Source organism: Saccoglossus kowalevskii, chromosome 2 (assembly GCF_978046115.1).
Source record: "Saccoglossus kowalevskii chromosome 2, keSacKowa6.1, whole genome shotgun sequence".
Lineage (NCBI taxonomy): Eukaryota > Metazoa > Hemichordata > Enteropneusta > Harrimaniidae > Saccoglossus > Saccoglossus kowalevskii.
Genome location: NC_140642.1, coordinates 5,892,875 through 5,910,853, shown reverse-complemented (window position 1 = coordinate 5,910,853; position 17,979 = coordinate 5,892,875). Strand labels below are relative to the sequence as shown.

General features: G+C 33.4%; 1 protein-coding gene across 2 annotated transcripts; it reads right to left on the bottom strand.

The window, feature by feature from the left end:
• Window positions 1-922: 922 nt before the first annotated feature.
• On the bottom strand, window positions 923-17,906 carry LOC102808704 (abscission/NoCut checkpoint regulator-like). Of its 2 annotated transcripts, XM_085508326.1 has the most exons (10): window positions 17,760-17,906; window positions 15,913-16,100; window positions 14,920-15,098; window positions 13,999-14,087; window positions 13,425-13,533; window positions 7,995-8,240; window positions 7,450-7,529; window positions 7,038-7,136; window positions 2,878-2,987; window positions 923-2,475 (listed from the first exon to the last, which is right to left on the bottom strand). In XM_085508326.1, the coding sequence occupies exons 1-10, from the start codon at window positions 17,811-17,813 to the stop codon at window positions 2,403-2,405; spliced, it is 1,227 nt and encodes a 408-aa protein (XP_085364452.1). In that variant the 5' UTR covers window positions 17,814-17,906; the 3' UTR covers window positions 923-2,402. The 2 variants fall into 2 exon arrangements, with proteins under 2 accessions (XP_085364452.1, XP_085364457.1); XM_085508331.1 differs by lacking the exons at window positions 923-2,475; window positions 2,878-2,987 and adding an exon at window positions 2,990-3,010.
• Between the last annotated feature and the right edge of the window lie 73 nt (window positions 17,907-17,979).

Sequence of the window (17,979 nt, the reverse complement as noted above, 5' to 3'; positions counted from 1 at the left end):
CATTAGACAAGTTTCCTTTCAGTAAACCTTTATTTTATTTTATTACAGTGGTACATGATTCTAGGCTGCCAAAGTCGGGACGTTTTTTTATTTTTTCTGAAATAACTAATTTGTTAGCATGACTGAGATTTACCACTATTTAAGAGGAAAAGTTGAAAAAACATCTATTTTAGCTTATGAAGCAGAACCAAATTCTACAACAACCCATGTCTGTTAGGAGCATTTTTTTACGCATGTCGCTTCGTATATTAAATATAACCGGTTTAACCCAACAGATATCCGTATCAGTATATGTGCTTATTCTAGCTTTTATATTCTGCCTATAGACACGGGCACAGTTAGGGGCAATGTGCATGTATAATTATTTATTATGGTAATTTTAGAATCGACTGGGCGATCTAAATATCATAATTTATTAGTTAGAATCTATTAGAAAGATATCGAACCGTGTCTTAGTAGTGCAGGGCACAATAAAAAGTGTTTCCTAGACATCCAAAATCCAGTGCCCTATTACAAAGGATATAATTTTAACAATAATCTAATCGATGTGTGGATATTCACTCCGTCGTATGACATAACCGTTTATTGCGAAATGTGGAACCCAATATGCAGCAGCAATTCAGAACTACGCGATACCTGTGATTTGTGAAATTAAACAGAACATTTCCTCTCATCACCAGACGATGGTACAGCTCTGCCATATTCTTAAACAATATAAGGAGTATTTCGACAGAGGTTTTTGCATTTATTAATTATATTTCAGGTAAACTCTGATCTGATAGCGCCATCAGAGTTGTAAAGAGAAATCAAACAACATTTCTAACAAATTACACATTTAACATGTCACGACAACATTTTTGCTACCATCATTCATTTCAAACACTACTGTATGAACCAGTATAAAGGATAGACACTGAATAGATGATTTTATATAATGAATTTTAATGTGCAGTTGTCATGGCAACAATGGATGGAAATGAACAGGCTATTTTTAAGCTATAAATTATGGACTTTATGTATTGAGACATCAAAAAATTGACTGCAATTATAAAAAAAAATATTAAAATTTTACACATTGACATGATTGTTATGGTAACGAAAGGGCACATAGATTTCTAATTTATACCATTACACAGGTCCAAGACCTGATTCTACCTACCTAAGTGGTAATAGTAAAACATTTGTTCTGTGCAGTGGATTCCTCCAGATGTTTACCTTCTTTTTGATAACCAATAAACAAGTACTTATACTAGTTTCATTTGCCAGAAATTCTGATTTTTATTTTTCAGTGATTTGTTGGATATAAATAGATTCTGAAAGTGTGGACACATTTTCACACCAAGACACAAATAAGAGACCCCATTACATGGCTTCTCACTGGCAGTAACCATACACTATCCACCCTAAGATGAAAAAGAAGTATTTCATAATTTCAATTACTTAATTGTTTTTATTTGATATAAGTCACCATCTTGAAAATATACAAAATTTGTTGAGATTAGTTATCACCTGACATTGTATCACCTATTTATTGTAAATTACTTGTAATGATTTATCAATTTTAGAAGTTGTAAATTTCGTGACTAACCAACTGAGATAACTACTGGGGCATGTGAAGTTTTATCCTTTGTTGTTTGATGCCATTCATCACTCCATTTATCGTATATGAAACTGATCAGATCAGATATCTACATTCAGTCAGTCATAATGGTTTTATTAAAAAACAAATAAATACATCAATAGCAACCAGCATAGTGTGTAAACCTTCATGAATGAATAAAAGAAAGACCTGGGAATTCACATTGCATAGAAATGCACCAATGAGTGTACAGATGTCATATTTTCAGGGAACCAATGAAATACATTGTACCAAAACAGACGTGGAGCAACCCTACATGGCAACAGACAAATTGTTATCAAGGTTTCAACAACCTTACAAAGAACAGGCCAGTGAAGATGACTAAAATGAATTATTTATTTATAAAATATCGTGCTGTTGTCAGATTGTACTAGCCTTGTATTGCAGCAATTAGTCTTGCTGCATGAGTCAATCTCTGAAATCAAGTACATAAACAGAGGTCTCTGGTGTCAAGTTCAGTCAACTGAATAAGTTGGTTCAAGCATGTATACAACTTTTTAAGACCAAGGTAGTACCAGTATATGCATTAAATTGCATACTTCCATACACACCAATACTCCATTGTCTGTATGGGGCACCCCAGACACAAATCCATATATTTTGAGAAGGTTGCAGAAAGTGCAGATAATGTTACATATACTGGTATATTAAATAATCATTGGAAGACAAAACCTCCACTTAATCTGCCAACCCCTTTAAAGTCCACCATTATGTTTTTAAAGCAACTGTTCAATGTACCAGTAACACTGCCCTCTGGTGTCCATCATTGTTGAATGCCTGATGGTGGATAAGGTGTAGTTTTATGATCATGTCTGTCTATCCTATCGTGTCCTAGTCTGAAATGAAACAGAGTATCATTTATTACTCAATGAAAATGATATGAAACTAAGGTAAAAATGAAAATAACAAGTATTATTAGTGATAACAATATGTTTACTAACTAAAAAGAACGACAAGTCATCCTTTTTTCAACTTCATATGTCTGAATCATCTGAAGATTGAACAACTCTAACTAAATGTTTTTCTGACAAAAAAAATGAAAGCAACAACCTAGAGGTGCTCAGAATGTAAATGAATTTAGTGCTACAAACAATTCATATCTGAATGTCTTTCATATAATTATTGTTGAATATCATTCTTGCATTGAAACAGACAAATACACACTACTAGTATTTATCAAGACCACTCAGTGGTTGTATCAATTTCCCAGGCTACACATGACAATTTTGATTTCTTACCCAAAGCACCGTTTACAGAATAGTTCATTATCACATCCTTGGCATCGTAGTATGGCATCATTGTTACATATAGAACACCATGGCAACTCATCCGGATCAATGGGAATGTCCTGAAAGTAACATACAGTCATCTCTTACCAAGTCAGAAATACTATATAATATTGTGGAGTTTTATAAATTAGTGTGACGCACGGCTGTGAGCAAAATAAAAGTGCAGTGGAGATAATATGACAAACATAAAAGCTAAAACTAGTGTGAACCAATTCATGGTGCAAATAAGGTTACAAATGTCATTATGCACACATGATGCCAAAGGTCAAAACACACATAAGGTCAAATGTTACAAATTCATTACACAAGTGGGTGAAATATTGACAGTTCACCTCATGCACAAGGTCAAAGGTTACCAGTTAACTCCTCATATCTCACACATTTCGTTTATTATGGCTATTCCAGTAGCTCATTCAAAATATTATAATGAATTTATATTCATTGAGAAAACAGTGCACTTAAGGTAGCGAGAAGGTTTTGTGACGTTTTTAAATAAAACATTCTCTGTCTGTTGTCTCGTTCAGAACAGTAATTTAGGTTATATATATCAAAAGACTAAGTATAGAGGTGCAAGTTCGCACAAACTGGACAGACATTGTTTACATAATTATCACGTGACATCAAAAATGACGAACCTTGTAAAAATGACTAAGTCTGCAATTGCGAGAGCACACTGCGGAATTTCCTGGTGAAATTTACGTCATGCATTGTCCGTAATCAAGTCCATTGAAATGCATCTCCGATAATCAAAAGACCTATTATTCTGATTTCTATGCAGGTTTGTTTTTTTGTCCCCAAATTATTTCATACTTGGCACCTTTAACAGACTATTATTCTGTGACAAAGCATTTTCTTTAAAAACCCAGACATATTTTGCACCATCATTATCTTTTGAACGATAACTGCGAATTTGAATGTCCTAGTCCGAACGCACTTGATTTGGCGGCGGTCCCAATGAGTCATACTCGATCAAAACTTCAACTCGAGAAAAACGCAAAAAACAGTTTTGGTTAATAAAACACTGTAGATTTGCTGCATTATTATAAATATACACTAAAATTGGCCAAACATATTAACCACTGATATCATAGAACTCATAAAGAGTATCAGATAATGAATAATTTCAAGCTCGAGCGTGAAAAATGAAGAAAACTGCTGGCATTTGAGTCCGTACTCCAGGAACGTTCGGGTTTTCCATTGTTATGCAAACGAACAACGAGGGATAATCCTCTGACAAACATTACTGTCCCACTGTACACGCTGACAGTTTACAAACAAGCTAATCCTTCATGTGTCTCTGATAAGACATCTAAAAACGGTTTTCATGGTAAAACAAAATGGCCGATGTTTGAAAAAAAATTGCTGTGTCAGAGTGCGACACTGAGTGGCAGATTTTTCTTTGCCTCGTCTGTCAACGCTTTCTTTCTTTTCTTCGCCATTGCGTTAGAAAAAAAATGTAATAGTAAAATAGAATAATGCCTTGGAAAATAAAATGATTTAAAACTTGAAGAAAGTTGTGCAAAGTTACAGTACTCCTTTCGCACAACCTCCCGCCTGCTTCCGCTTTCCAATCACCTTTTTCTCTCGATTTTGCGACCGCTTGTTGAATTCGACCGGACAATTTTCGCTTTATTTTCGACCGCGAAAACCCCAAAATATCACCGCCCACCTGCTCGCTCGCGCGCATTTAAAATTCAGACTAACAGAATAATTTCCGAGGTTCACATTGTCTTATAATTGTCTTTCTGGTTTTTATAGATGTTGAACAGCTGACAAAAGTTCAAATACTTTTTGTTTTAACTACATATAATTATATGCACGCAACCTGACCTTTTGACCTCGATTTGGCTTGGACTGAATATTTTATTGTAAACAATATTCTGACGTGAAATACAAAATGTATTTCAACACAAGTACGACATGGTTGTCTAGGGTTTCTTTCCTGATTGTTGAGTCTTCGCAATGTGTTTTGTATAATTATTGTTGTTTTCCCCCGATGCTGAAAGACCGTAAAGCTAAATGGCAGTTACATGCATGAGCTGAGTGAAAGAAAATATTTCTAAGCCTAAAATAAAACCTAATATTACACCTCTTTGTGTATTTGTTAATTTTACATATGTTTGTCATGACAGTATGTTTGTAAATATCTAGAAAAATCTTGTCTTTCGTTGATAATTTCGATTGTTTGTTTGGAATGTCGATCCCCGTTGGTTTCTCCATACTGAGTTTAGGAAGGGCGTCGATCAACACCGTGACAATCAGCCGAGAGAAGACAAACATTGACCGTAATTCATGGGGATCATGTCCGTAATTTGTGGGCTGAAACCCCAAATAATTAATCAATATTATTATTTTAATATATATTTTATTTTACATCGCAAAACTAAACCATGCCCAAAACAGAGCTAGAGTTGTTCGCAGTGAAACAACCACATTGAAGACGATGCAACTTCAACTAGTCATTTCTTACCTTGAAATAAAAAAAATCAAAATTCGAAGAGCATCGGGGAATATATTAATAATCATCCTTATCAATCGCTTGCTTTATTTTATTCGAATCCATGAAATTCACGATTTTTTTTAACATTGTTGGCAACTTCCGCGCTAAAAAAGATTGAAAATGTGGGTGTGGTTATTTTGCAAAGTCCTGTTGATAATACGGACAAATATGGTTCTGTGACCCAGGTCGTGCTCCGATCAGGTGACTCTCAGCCAATCAATGATGTTGTAACAAAGCATATTTGACGCTAATTGAAGGGTCGTCGTACAATCCAATCACCGGCGTCGATTCACATAGTTTTTTGTGCAGTGACAGGCTTCAAAATTATTCGCTGAAAAACATATATTTTGACAAACTGATGGAATTTGACCTTAGTTCAAAAAGAAAATACTAGGCTAAGATACATTAGAGTTCACGTGAATCAGTTTTCTCTGCAAGTTGTGAAATAAAGTAAACCAGAGTAGCGTCGATGATTTTCAGCCCTGAAGGACTTCCGTGTGAATCCTGAGTTTTGAATTGTTCATCGACTGGCCACCAAATAGTTATGGCTATAACTAAATTTGACACGTTTTTCTTTTAAGCCCAATAAATTATTCATACATGTCAAGCTCTGTTCGATTTTTTCAGGGCATGTGGCCGTTTTTAGTCAAAAATATTTTTTGTGGGAACACTTTTGCGGTACGTATACGGTATAGACCGAGCTCATTCAATGATCGTGACTTAATTTTAAAAATTTAATGTCAAATTTTACCAGACGTGGACCGATGTGGATTTGGTATCGTTATTTTTGGAATTAATCACTAACATTTCCTCGTTTCTCTGCTCTGTCAAAAAGAGTTAAAAATAAAAAAAATAAAATTACATCTAGAACAAGCACCCAAAACACGTAACAAGAGGTCCCAGTTCAGTTGCTTTCACGATACAAGTGTCATACAACTACTAGATTTGAAGTGTCGTACAGAATTTAATAATAGTTAATACTAGTTGTATGTTCACACTTTACTATCTAAACCACCATTTCGACCACCCATGTGCCAGTTTTCAGTGTTTGGGCGAGCGGTCATTGTTTTCAATGAGCGAGCGAGCGAAAAAAAAACGCGATTAAAATGCGATCGGTTTCCGGTCGGACAAGACCGCGTGGCCGGAAATTAAGCGATAAGCGGTCGATGTAAAAGCGGAAGGTTGGGCGAAATGAGTACTGTATGACCATGTTTCTCCGACGAAGTCTCGACTGACAATAATGCTGACAATGGACGTTAGATAAACACGCATTGTTTGCAACTGGAAGCTTATCACCCGTTATATCAGAATCGTCAACAACAGAGTATACAGATAAGATGTTATCATTTAAACCCTTTCAAAGATAAACATTATGCAAATATCCACAAAACGGCAGTTGTAGTCTTTTCTGCTAGTGTTTTAAAACACTAATTTGAGCAACGTTATTTCGCAATTTCGATCTTTTGTAAACCTGGGGTGATGCATCAAGGTCTAAAGTAACCGTTTTATCAATTTTTGAAAAATCAAGAAAAAAGTGAAAATTTCCCTTCTCGCTACCTTAATAAAGAGAAGATAACTGGTTGCATTACAACAGAAGTCAATTCAATACCTCTTGCTGAATGGAACTTGCTCTTCTCAGTGCTTTTTCCAGGAGGTCACCATAACCTTCAGATCTGACTTTCTTATCAAGGGCATCTTCATCCATTATCTAGTGAGCAAAGCAATAAAAGTGTAGTTTGAAGCCATAGTTTGATAATTACAGAGCGTTCAGAAACATGCTGACATACAATAATTAGAACTAACATGAAATTACAAGCATGATGACTAAACAAAAGAATACACTCAGTTACACTTACTTACTATTTTAGGTATTCATTATTAACTTTATTACATTTTAAACACCAAATTAGAAATGTAAAATTTTCTACACGGTTGTAATAAAGCTGTTATCTATCTATCTATCTATCTGATGCTATGAAACAATGAACAGAGGGAGAGTGGACTGTCAAAAACTGACTTACCGCTTTTATAACTCGTTTCCTTAATTCTTCTTCACTCAAGTCATCATCGTCTATATTTGTAGGGCACGCTGTTGCTTCCCCTCGAAGGACAAATAAAGTTGAAAAATAATTTAATTACAACTAAAAGTAACAGAAGAGAAAATATTTTGTTCTGATAATGTCCTATTATCAAGAATTTTATGAAAGAAATGTATGATGTAGTTCATATCAGTAATTATTAATTTAAACATTATATGTCTTTTCCCTGACATACTAGCAAGTATTGCAGTATGGAGATCAAAAGTCAGTTTCAAAACAAAAATTAAAAATATGGCTGGCAATAGCAGAAAAAAATATTTATAGAATGTCATTGTATGCTACTATGGGGCAATTTGTTTGACATGACAAGCATGTTGAATAGCAGAATTGTACTTCTGTAACAACTAAATGAAAATGTAGCTTTCAATTTGAGTGCATGATTATTACCGATAACTATGCAACACAAAGATACACCAATCTGTCTCTATGCCCTAATATGGTCATCAAACAGGCATAGTAAAGCTCACCAATTGGGGTCACCCCATCATTGCTACGTAATCTTCCGAGCCTCTCCTCCACCTCTTGCTCAATTGATTTTTTTCCTTCTGCTAATTTAATTTGACGTTTTGTTTCTTCTATCAGTTTATCAGCTTCTGCTGCTAATCTTTTGGATTTCTCTTCTGGATTTTCTTGACTGTTTTCTGCCTGTGTGGTACGGCCATCTTGATGGATCTGTTCCTGTGGAGCATCGTCTATTGAAGTTTTGTCATCATCTCAAAACATAAATTCAAATAAAATCAGTTAAAAGACATGAATGTCACAGTTCCCGTCATTTAATCATAAAATACTCATGTTAAAATAATACATGAAACATCTGCCAACAGGTGAATTAATATGTACCGGTACTCTATGTGGGTACAACTCATCATAAAGTAATTTCCCTTAATCTGATAACTGAAAACTTTCATTGACCCGGGTCCAAAATCTCATACACAAGTGCAACCAAACTCATACATGCTCAAACAACTACATTCATAAATCTGAGTAAACCTTGATGTACCTTTAATAACAACTTGACTTCTTTGTTAATTTGGGTCTTTGTATATTACCAGGACCTAGGTTTGTTTCAGTAACCACTATAATTCCCATCAAAATGTAGCCCTGACTGCCCTCTACAGTTTCCACTGAGATTCATAATGATATGACCCATTTATCCACTATCGACTGACAACTTAAGCTATATTTAAACCACATGTCAATGTACCTGGCCAAGATTTATAAACAGTAACTGCAAAGTGTTTTCACTGATCTTCAACTTTGTGACCAGTATTTCAGTGATGGCTTTTTATAATGGATTTGCATTTTTTACAGTTTAAAGATATACCGGTAATATACAACAACATTTCTAGCCATTTTTTTTTCAAGATTTCAGCGTTAATTTTTTATAAAACCAAACAAAAATCAAAGAAAGCTTAGAAAGAACTCCCGTGTGCTGAGAGTATTGAAGACACATTAAAAATTAATTCAAAATTACTTGTACATGAGATATTAATGGAAAAGCTGAAAACTAATTATGTAAATCAGGTAACTAATATGAACAGAACAGAACAGAACAAAAAAATTATGAATTATTATGCTCATCAGAGAATTAATATTAATCAAAATTAATCAGGCCTGTCTATTGTCCTAGAGCATTTATGTACCAAATTTTATTCAAATGTGATGATCAGTAATTGAGATATCAGTGTAATTAATTATGTTAATTAGGTGATTAATAAGCATAAATATTTACCAAAAACTAATTGGGTTTCTGCATAGTTCTCTTTAAAAGTTTCATTAAAATCCAATTTGTGGTTCTTTATATATCAGTGGAACATTATGCAAATTAGGTAATTAATATCCAATTAAAACTAATCAGGTGTCTGCATAATCCTGGAAGATCTATGTAGCAAGTCTCATTGAAATATGATGATTACTACTTGATATATCAAAAGCTGAAAATTAATTATGCAAATTAGGTAATTAATATGTACTCATATTACCCTAAAAACTGTCAGGTCTGTGCAGTGTCCTATGACATCTATGTACCAAATTTCATTGAAATGTGATTACTACTTGAAATATCAAAAGCTGAAAATTAATTAATTATGCAAATTAGGTAATTAATATGTACTCATATTACCCTAAAAACTATCAGGTTTGTGCAGTGTCCTATGACATCTATGTACCAAGTTTTATTGAAATGTGATGATTAGTACTTGAGATATCAATGAAAAAGCCGAAAATTGATTAATCATTATGCAAATTAGGTAATTAATATTGCACAGATTTTTACCCAAAACTGATCAAATCTGTGCATTAGTTTGGAGCATCTGTGTGCCAAGTTTCATCAAAATCCAATGAGTGGTTCTTTAGATATCAGTGGAACAGTCATGGAACAGCTAAAAATCAGCTAATTATCATGCAAATTAGGTAACTAATATGCATGGATTTTTACCAAAACCTAATCAAATCTGCGCATTTGTTTCACACACATACACACATACAGACACACTAACTGCAAAGACTCCCTTTTTGTGCTTCGCACACAGGAGTCAACCAGACTGTGGCCTATTTCTGTCACTGATTCAGATCACAGTCCCTCTATCCCTATATGATAGAGGGACTGTGTTCAGATCAAGGTCATGACGTCACTGAAAACCCTCGCATTACCATCTAACCTAATTATTTATTCTGAGCATGCTCAGTTGTTCTCTCAGTGTTGTTGGGAGGGTAACCCACTTAGGATTTTCAGATCTGGAAAAAATATTACGTGCATATTCAACAGTGACTGTTGCAGAATTTCTGAGAAAATGAAAAGCCTGAACAGGGACTAAAAATTATATCAGATACCACCGAATATAAGTAGTAAACTGTTTTTCTAGCTACCCAGCAAGGAAGTAAAAAAAGAGGAAAAACAGTAGCTACTATTAAACATATGTTGCTGTTCCATTGGGTGAACATAGAGATAATTCAACATTGTGATTACTCATGATGTCAGCAATAACTCAAGTTACATATGAACCTTCCTAGTTTGCTGGTAAAATGATGGCTAATTATAATGTCCTGGTTTATTTGGTTTATTTGTTCAACCTTTTAGCTAAAGGAACGGTTTGCATGGAAAGTAGGATTAGGTAAATGACAAGGTTGTGTGAGTTGCGCCTTCCACGATGCTCTAAACCCAACACATGACTGACAATGTAATATTTCACTTCCCTCGACGATTTGTTGTCGGTACCAATCAAATTGCAGGAACGTTAGATAATGACAGCCATCAAAAAGTAACCATTCATGACAGAGCTTATTTGTTTGTTGACATAATAAGGTGCTGGCAAATTTCTGCCCAATGTTTTGTTGAAAACAGTCTGTGACTTTTGCTGACAATGCAAACATGGCTTTGATTGATGGTGTTACTATGACCACCAAAATGAATATTCATTGAAACTCATTGCAAGAAGGCGCGAACTTTGCGAATTCACAGTATCTTACCAATGAGACATACTATTGTATAAAGACTTAGATGTTGTTTCCCAGCATTAACACAGACTATGATCATGCAAAAACACAAAACACATGTATCACAAGAGTTGCCAACAGGCAACAAGACTACGAAAAAGATTCTGAGATGAACATGAATCAGTTCTTTTCACAGACTCTAAGGATTCTATTTTATTTTATTCAATTTATTAAATATTATTTATTTTTTTATAACATTAAAATATATTCAAATACTAAACATACTCTCTGATTGGTGGGCAGTCATAACATTATATGCTTGTAAAAAACATAAAATGTTTGACTAACTGAAACAATATAATGGAAAAATGTTCATAGATACAAACAATTTCACCAAATGAATGGATCCACTTATATGTGTCTGAAAACAAACTAATGTATTTAGTGTTTATGATGTTTCACCTCATGAATACACAGTATTTGAAGGGCCAGTAACAGTAAATCTTATACAGTGAAATTACCGCTGTATACATTTGGAAAAGCACAACATGATGTGATTGACAGTCATTACAACTTGTCATGTTTGATATGGACCCCATAAGATGTATACATGGCAAATACATGGACTATTTAAAACAAAATATTAATGTGCACTGCTGGGCTACCATCAACCTTCAAACATTATTTGGGTTTAGCACCACCTAGTGTTCAAGTCAATACTCTATCCCAAAAAGCTGCATTTACTCTACTGTGATACTGCAGAATCCGAGTGCATTTTATTAATGCAGTAACATCATTATATATGGATATATAGATCCTATAAATATCATTATGAAAACTTAATTATAGAATATAAAATATATAAATCACAGCTAGGTATATTAAACCCTGATAGTGCAGAAAAAAGTCACAGCACTCTGGAATGCATAAATTGAAAGTACTCAATACTACAACACACATTCATACAAATCACCTTTAATCACATATCTGGAAATACAGACATCCAGAAAAACAAATACCCAGCAATTTTGACTTTCTGTCACTGATGGCAGTACCCAGAAACCTAGAATGACAGTATTAACACTATAAAGTGTAAAGATGAAGGGCTTCTTACTAAAGATATTTGCTAAGGACAACACAAAGCATTAAGTAGTACATGTTATTATTTTATAAAGTCATGCAAAACGACAAACAGAAAGTATACACTTATTATAAAATGATATAGCTTGGCAGTGACACTGAAATACATTTAGGATTGGTATGTGTACATCACAAATACATCTCAATTCATTTTTAAAACATGTATGAATAATGAATAATGCTCCGTCAACTCAGTCATCTGAAAAATGAAATAAAAATAAAATAAATGGCAAATTTACAAGCATAATGCTACATCTGATACAGCATAGTATCTCCCACAATGCATTGGGAATTTGATGATGGTACAATGGCATGCAAATTGTGAACACCAGATAATTTATGTAAATTTTGGTGTACATAGTAATATGCAATGAATGCTAAAATGATTTGAACTGTACCTTTGAAGTATGTGATGTCCACGGTTCTGGTGAATATGAATGGTTCCTCTGTAACTGCCTCTAAGCGTCACACCATGAAGTGACAGCTTATGATATAACAGACTTGACACTTGTTACAAGTGATGGACGTGTCAAGTCAAGACATTGACAGCTACATGAACATACACAATGGCATATTGCTAAAATTGTCTAGATCCTAAGGGGTCCATTGCAATTGGAACTCCCTAGTCCCTGTTTCAATGCTAGCACTTCTTGGTAAGTTGAGATCACATGTGTATTGATTTATGCACTTTTATAACATATTCAATTTGAAAATACGGGTATGGTCTCCTTTCCCTAGTATGAATTTTGTGAAGAATTGTTAACAGGACTCATGCATGTGAAAGCTTAAAGACTGTGGCTATTTTGATAGGCTATTATCATAGGTGATACTGAGAGAGCAAATATGACATCGCAAACCATGAATAATGAGATACAGTTTTCACAGTAAATCTATTGCAGCATATATGTCTTCATCATAAATGTGTGTAGCAATAATATAACTTAGGCTGAGAAAAAAATCATGCGGATTTGTGAATTGCTGGTACATTACTGCAATACTGCAATAGTTTTTGGAATCTCTCCAAAGACATATGACATGCACCTTTTAAAAAGTTGAATAGGATTAAACACGGATAAAACTATCTTGTACACACCTGTACAATATTTGCTCTTATACTAAAAACCTTTATTAATTGTATGCTGGATCATTAAAATATGACTTATTTTGACCAAAAAGCACCTCTGTTTTTACATAAGTGCATGCACTACTAATAGAGCAAATACAGTATATATACATGTACAGGTAGTATGGCACATATGTGTTTCAAATCAGTTAGTACATACCGATTTACATACATACTTTTCCTTACAATATGCACTCACCTTGTGTTTGTCCGGCTATTTTAGCGTCTAATGTAACCTCGTCTGATATTTCTGTAAATAAATCATTAAACTGATCTTGGAAAGTTCTGTTGTCTGGTGGCTGGTATACCTGGTATTGAAATATAATTAACATTAGAATTTATAGCATTGAATACTTTACTACAAAAATTCATATAAGGGTAAACAATTTGGATGTATCTAAGTATTATGATGTCTGTGTGTCATTCAAAAGTCATTCTAAGCAATGGCATCAAAAAGCATATTTAGAAAGGTTCAAATGAGTAAACAGAAATTAGCTAATTTTATTGTCGTCATGCACACTTTTTGAATAAGCATGGATACTAGTAAAATAGCCAGAGATGAACACAAGTTCCTTCAACTCACTCATTGGCATTAGTAATTCAAGAAATGTAAGTTTGTCTCGCATTTCATATCCAATTCATACCCTTATCTTTTAAATCACTGATCAAATTCATATTTTAATATTTGTCACAATGTTAATTATGTCTCAAAAATTCAAACAATGCCAAAAGAAATTGCTTTCAAATTATCATAGAAGACATGAAGCACTCACAGGTTTGGAAGGTTGTTTGAACACTTCTGGATCCATTCCTTTCAACTTTGCTAATCTCTCTTCCATTTCTGAAGTACTAGGTACATATCCTGAAAATAAAAATAGTGGTTTTCACAGTTTTGCTTGTCTATCTGGAACTTATCAAGACTCCCATAAAACATGCACTAAATTTGGTAAAGTAAATTACAATTGTATTAATTAAAGTCAGATTCCTTGAAGAAAGTGTTCTTCAAAATGAAGATCTATGGAACAAAGTTACACATACCAGTACATCAGAAATAATGCAACTGTAGACATTGGTTTAAGCAATTTGGTGATCTAGCCCTGTGTCAATCAAATTAACATAAGTGCAAGCATGGAAACTTATGATGGTCTTTTAAGTGGTCAGTGGACATTATATGTATTTACAGTTGTGTAAGTTACATTATAAATTTCATGAATATGAGTGACTACAACACATTTTTAAAATTAATGGGTGATACAAATCTGAATGTACAAATACCAGTTGCCCAATTTATCAAAAATAACACGAACCTTAGACAGCAACATCTTCTGGCAAATCAACATAAATACTTTTCTCCTTTAATAAGTTTCTCATTTCCATCTTTCATTGATTTACTGTTTATTGCTTTTTTTTATTATTATTATTTCATCTATTTTTTTCCCAATATTATTACCAACATTTATTTATAGTTTTGTTTGTAATTGTAGTCTGTTGATTTATTTTTTAAACCATAGTTGTGCTTTAGACAGTAATTCTTGTAAAATTTGTATGTTTTATATACGTGTTTTAGCAGTTAGTGTAACCATTTTAATTCCTTCTGAGGAATTTTAAGTGTTTCAATAAACCTATAACTGCAGTATTTTTTTGAAAATCAGAACTGTTACCAAAAGTTTTAATTGAAATTTTATTTCAAGTACCTCTTTCTTTTCTTCTCTCAGATTTTAATTTTTCCAGTCTTTCTGCTATTTCTTGGTCCTTTGGTGACATTCCTTTGTATTTGAGTTGCCCACCAGAATGATGTGGTGGTGTACAATGAGCACTTCTAGCACTGTCTATCCCAGTGGATGTCCCTCCAGATGCTTGTGCTTCAAGTCTCCTACAAGTTGATATAGATAGTTGACAAAGGTGCTTTTTTCACTTGGACACATCAGAGATGTCAGCAAGCAGACAATGACTATAGTGATAAGAAAACAACTGACCAACAAGTCTTGACACCCTCCCAAGTGGTAGTACAACATGAAATAATTATGTTAGACAGAATCAAAATCTCCAATTTTAGACTTAACTCCAAGTCCAAAGGTTTTTACAATAGATTACTATTAGCAGTCTGGCAAATGAACCCCAACTAACTCTGTCTGCTTCTCATTAAATCAGCAACCAATCAGAATTTGTGTAAAAAGTTGTTTTCTAGTTGGGTGCTCTCCAATTGGTTGAAAATACTGTCAGGGAAGAGGTGATTTAAACATAATTGAATTTTCCTTTCTTCAGATGTAAATGATGTAGAGATGACATACATGATGTATATCGGTGACAGGAATTAAAAGTGGATCTCTACCTACATCAGATTTTGAGGATATCTTGAGTCATAATAAAATCCTCAAAATTATGTTGATATTTCCACTGTTTCTACACTTTTTATTCATAAAATGTGAATTTTATTTTGCCAAATCACAAATTCTATGAAATGTTTTTCAGGAATACAATATCAATGTGTGATTTTTACGCATGGGAATGAGCATAAAACCACTTGCTTCACAAAAAATCTATGTGCACCAGTGAGACAAGATTTAGCTTAGAGACAAATTTGTTCCAACTACACAGTGACTAGGTGAGCTAATGGTTCAGTCAGTATTTGGATAATAAATGAAAACATGCAGACCTTACATAATGTGAGGTATTAACATACTTACTTTTTAAAGTTCAAAGGAGGTGAATACCTAGCCATGTTTTCTCTGTTCTGTACCTCACTATTGGGATGAGTCAGTCTCTCATAACACTTTGTGCATACATGCTGGGGATGTGTTCCAAGTTTTGGAACAACTGCTTTCTTTGAACAACATTTTTTACAAACTGCATGACCACAATTAGCACAGCCATACTGAAAAAAAATAAATTAAAAAAGTACTGCAAAATCTGTGTTATAATCAGCAGCTTCTATTAAATTGTTACAATGCAATAGATATGAATAAATAAATAAATAATAAATAAACAAACAAACAAACAAACAAACAAACAAACAAACAAACAAATAAATAAATAAATAAATAAATAAATAAATAAATAAATAAATGGCAGATATTTCAAACTATGAAATATTTTCATAATCCAGCATACAATAAATGCAATTCTTGCATTATATACGCTTCTACATTTAAACATACTCATTTACTAGTCATTTATTTGATAATTTATTGGAAACTGAAATTTCACAAGCTTGCATTTCACATTATTCAGATTTTTTATGATGGCATATTGCAAGACTACTACTGAGCTATATTTAGTCGTACACTTTAGGTTGTGATGTATTGTGAGTGTACTGTAATAGTAATAGTAATAGCAATGGTTACAAGTCTCTTGTTTATTTCATGGTAACCCCGCTTTTGCCATTTACATAATCCCATATTGAAAAAAACACACCAGAAAATAAACAAGAGACTGTATGCAAATCTACACTATGGTGTGAATAGGGCAACCATTTCTGTTATTTGCATGTCTCTGGTGCGAATAGTCATTATCTATTCCAGTTGTCATACAAATACCAGTAGTCATTTATTTCTGTTTCTTGCCTTACAGTGGTGTGAATCTATTTCTGTAGTTTTTTCACACAATCTTAATTCAGATTGTGAAATGAATGGATGTGGATATTTATCAAGGTGTTTAATGTATGTGTGTAGTCTTAATGTGATTGGACCAGGTATGTATGAGATAAAGATGTGGACGGTTGCACAAATAGATGGAAAAACATATGCATAAAGTTCAATCTGTAAGTTATCATTTTCAGACTTTGTCCGGAGGGAAACTAAGAATTTTTTGCGAAAATAAGGCCTCCAGGAAGGAATGGCAAGTGCTGTATTCTGCCTTAAATTCTTACATATTTTACTAGTGGAATTTGGATTTTGTTTTCATCAAAATAGTGACTTTTCTTTTATCTGTTATTATCTCCATTTTTTGTGAATGAGATGCCCCTACAAACTTCTTGTAAATATTCTAAAATGTTTGTATCCTTGAATAGCAAAAAAATCTTTCTCTTTTATTAATTGCAAAAAACATCAGGGAAAATTTAAATTGAATCATGATGCAAATTAATTCTGTCAACAAAGATGCTGTAAGATGAAAAATTATTTTTTCTTAAAAATGCACAATGCATTATTTATGGATTATCTGAACTGTTGTTTACATGTAAGCACCGTCATAACAATACTAATATATCAGTGGTTAGAGAATAAAGAAAAATAACAGGTGTAAAGATATAATTAAATAAAAGATAAGTAAATAAAGTCATTAATCGCTATTACGTTCATGCTGGTCATGAAACTTTAATGATGTTACGTCACATGTGCTCGTTAATAACCTCCCTGAAAAGGTTGGCAATGATATAACTATATAGCTTCATCTAACCATGTACCTCAGAAAATCATGGAGTTAAAAATACATTTTTATAGCTCCAATCTATGACTCAATTATCTAACATCTCTGCCTGATTCTCAAGTGATTCAGAATGACATGGCATATGAGCAAATACACTCTAAGTTCCTACCTCCTTCTTGAAGAAACTAAATTCTGTAGCACAAATAAAACATTGACTCGCCATGAGCACAAAATCTTGTTAGCAGAGATACAACGGACACGGTATAGACTTCAACAGAAACTTGTCGCAAGTCTTGTTTTGGTGGGAAACCCGGAAGTGATCACATTAACCTCGTTTTCAAGCAACATTCCGAATAAAAAAAAATTAAGCCTATTATTACACCTACACA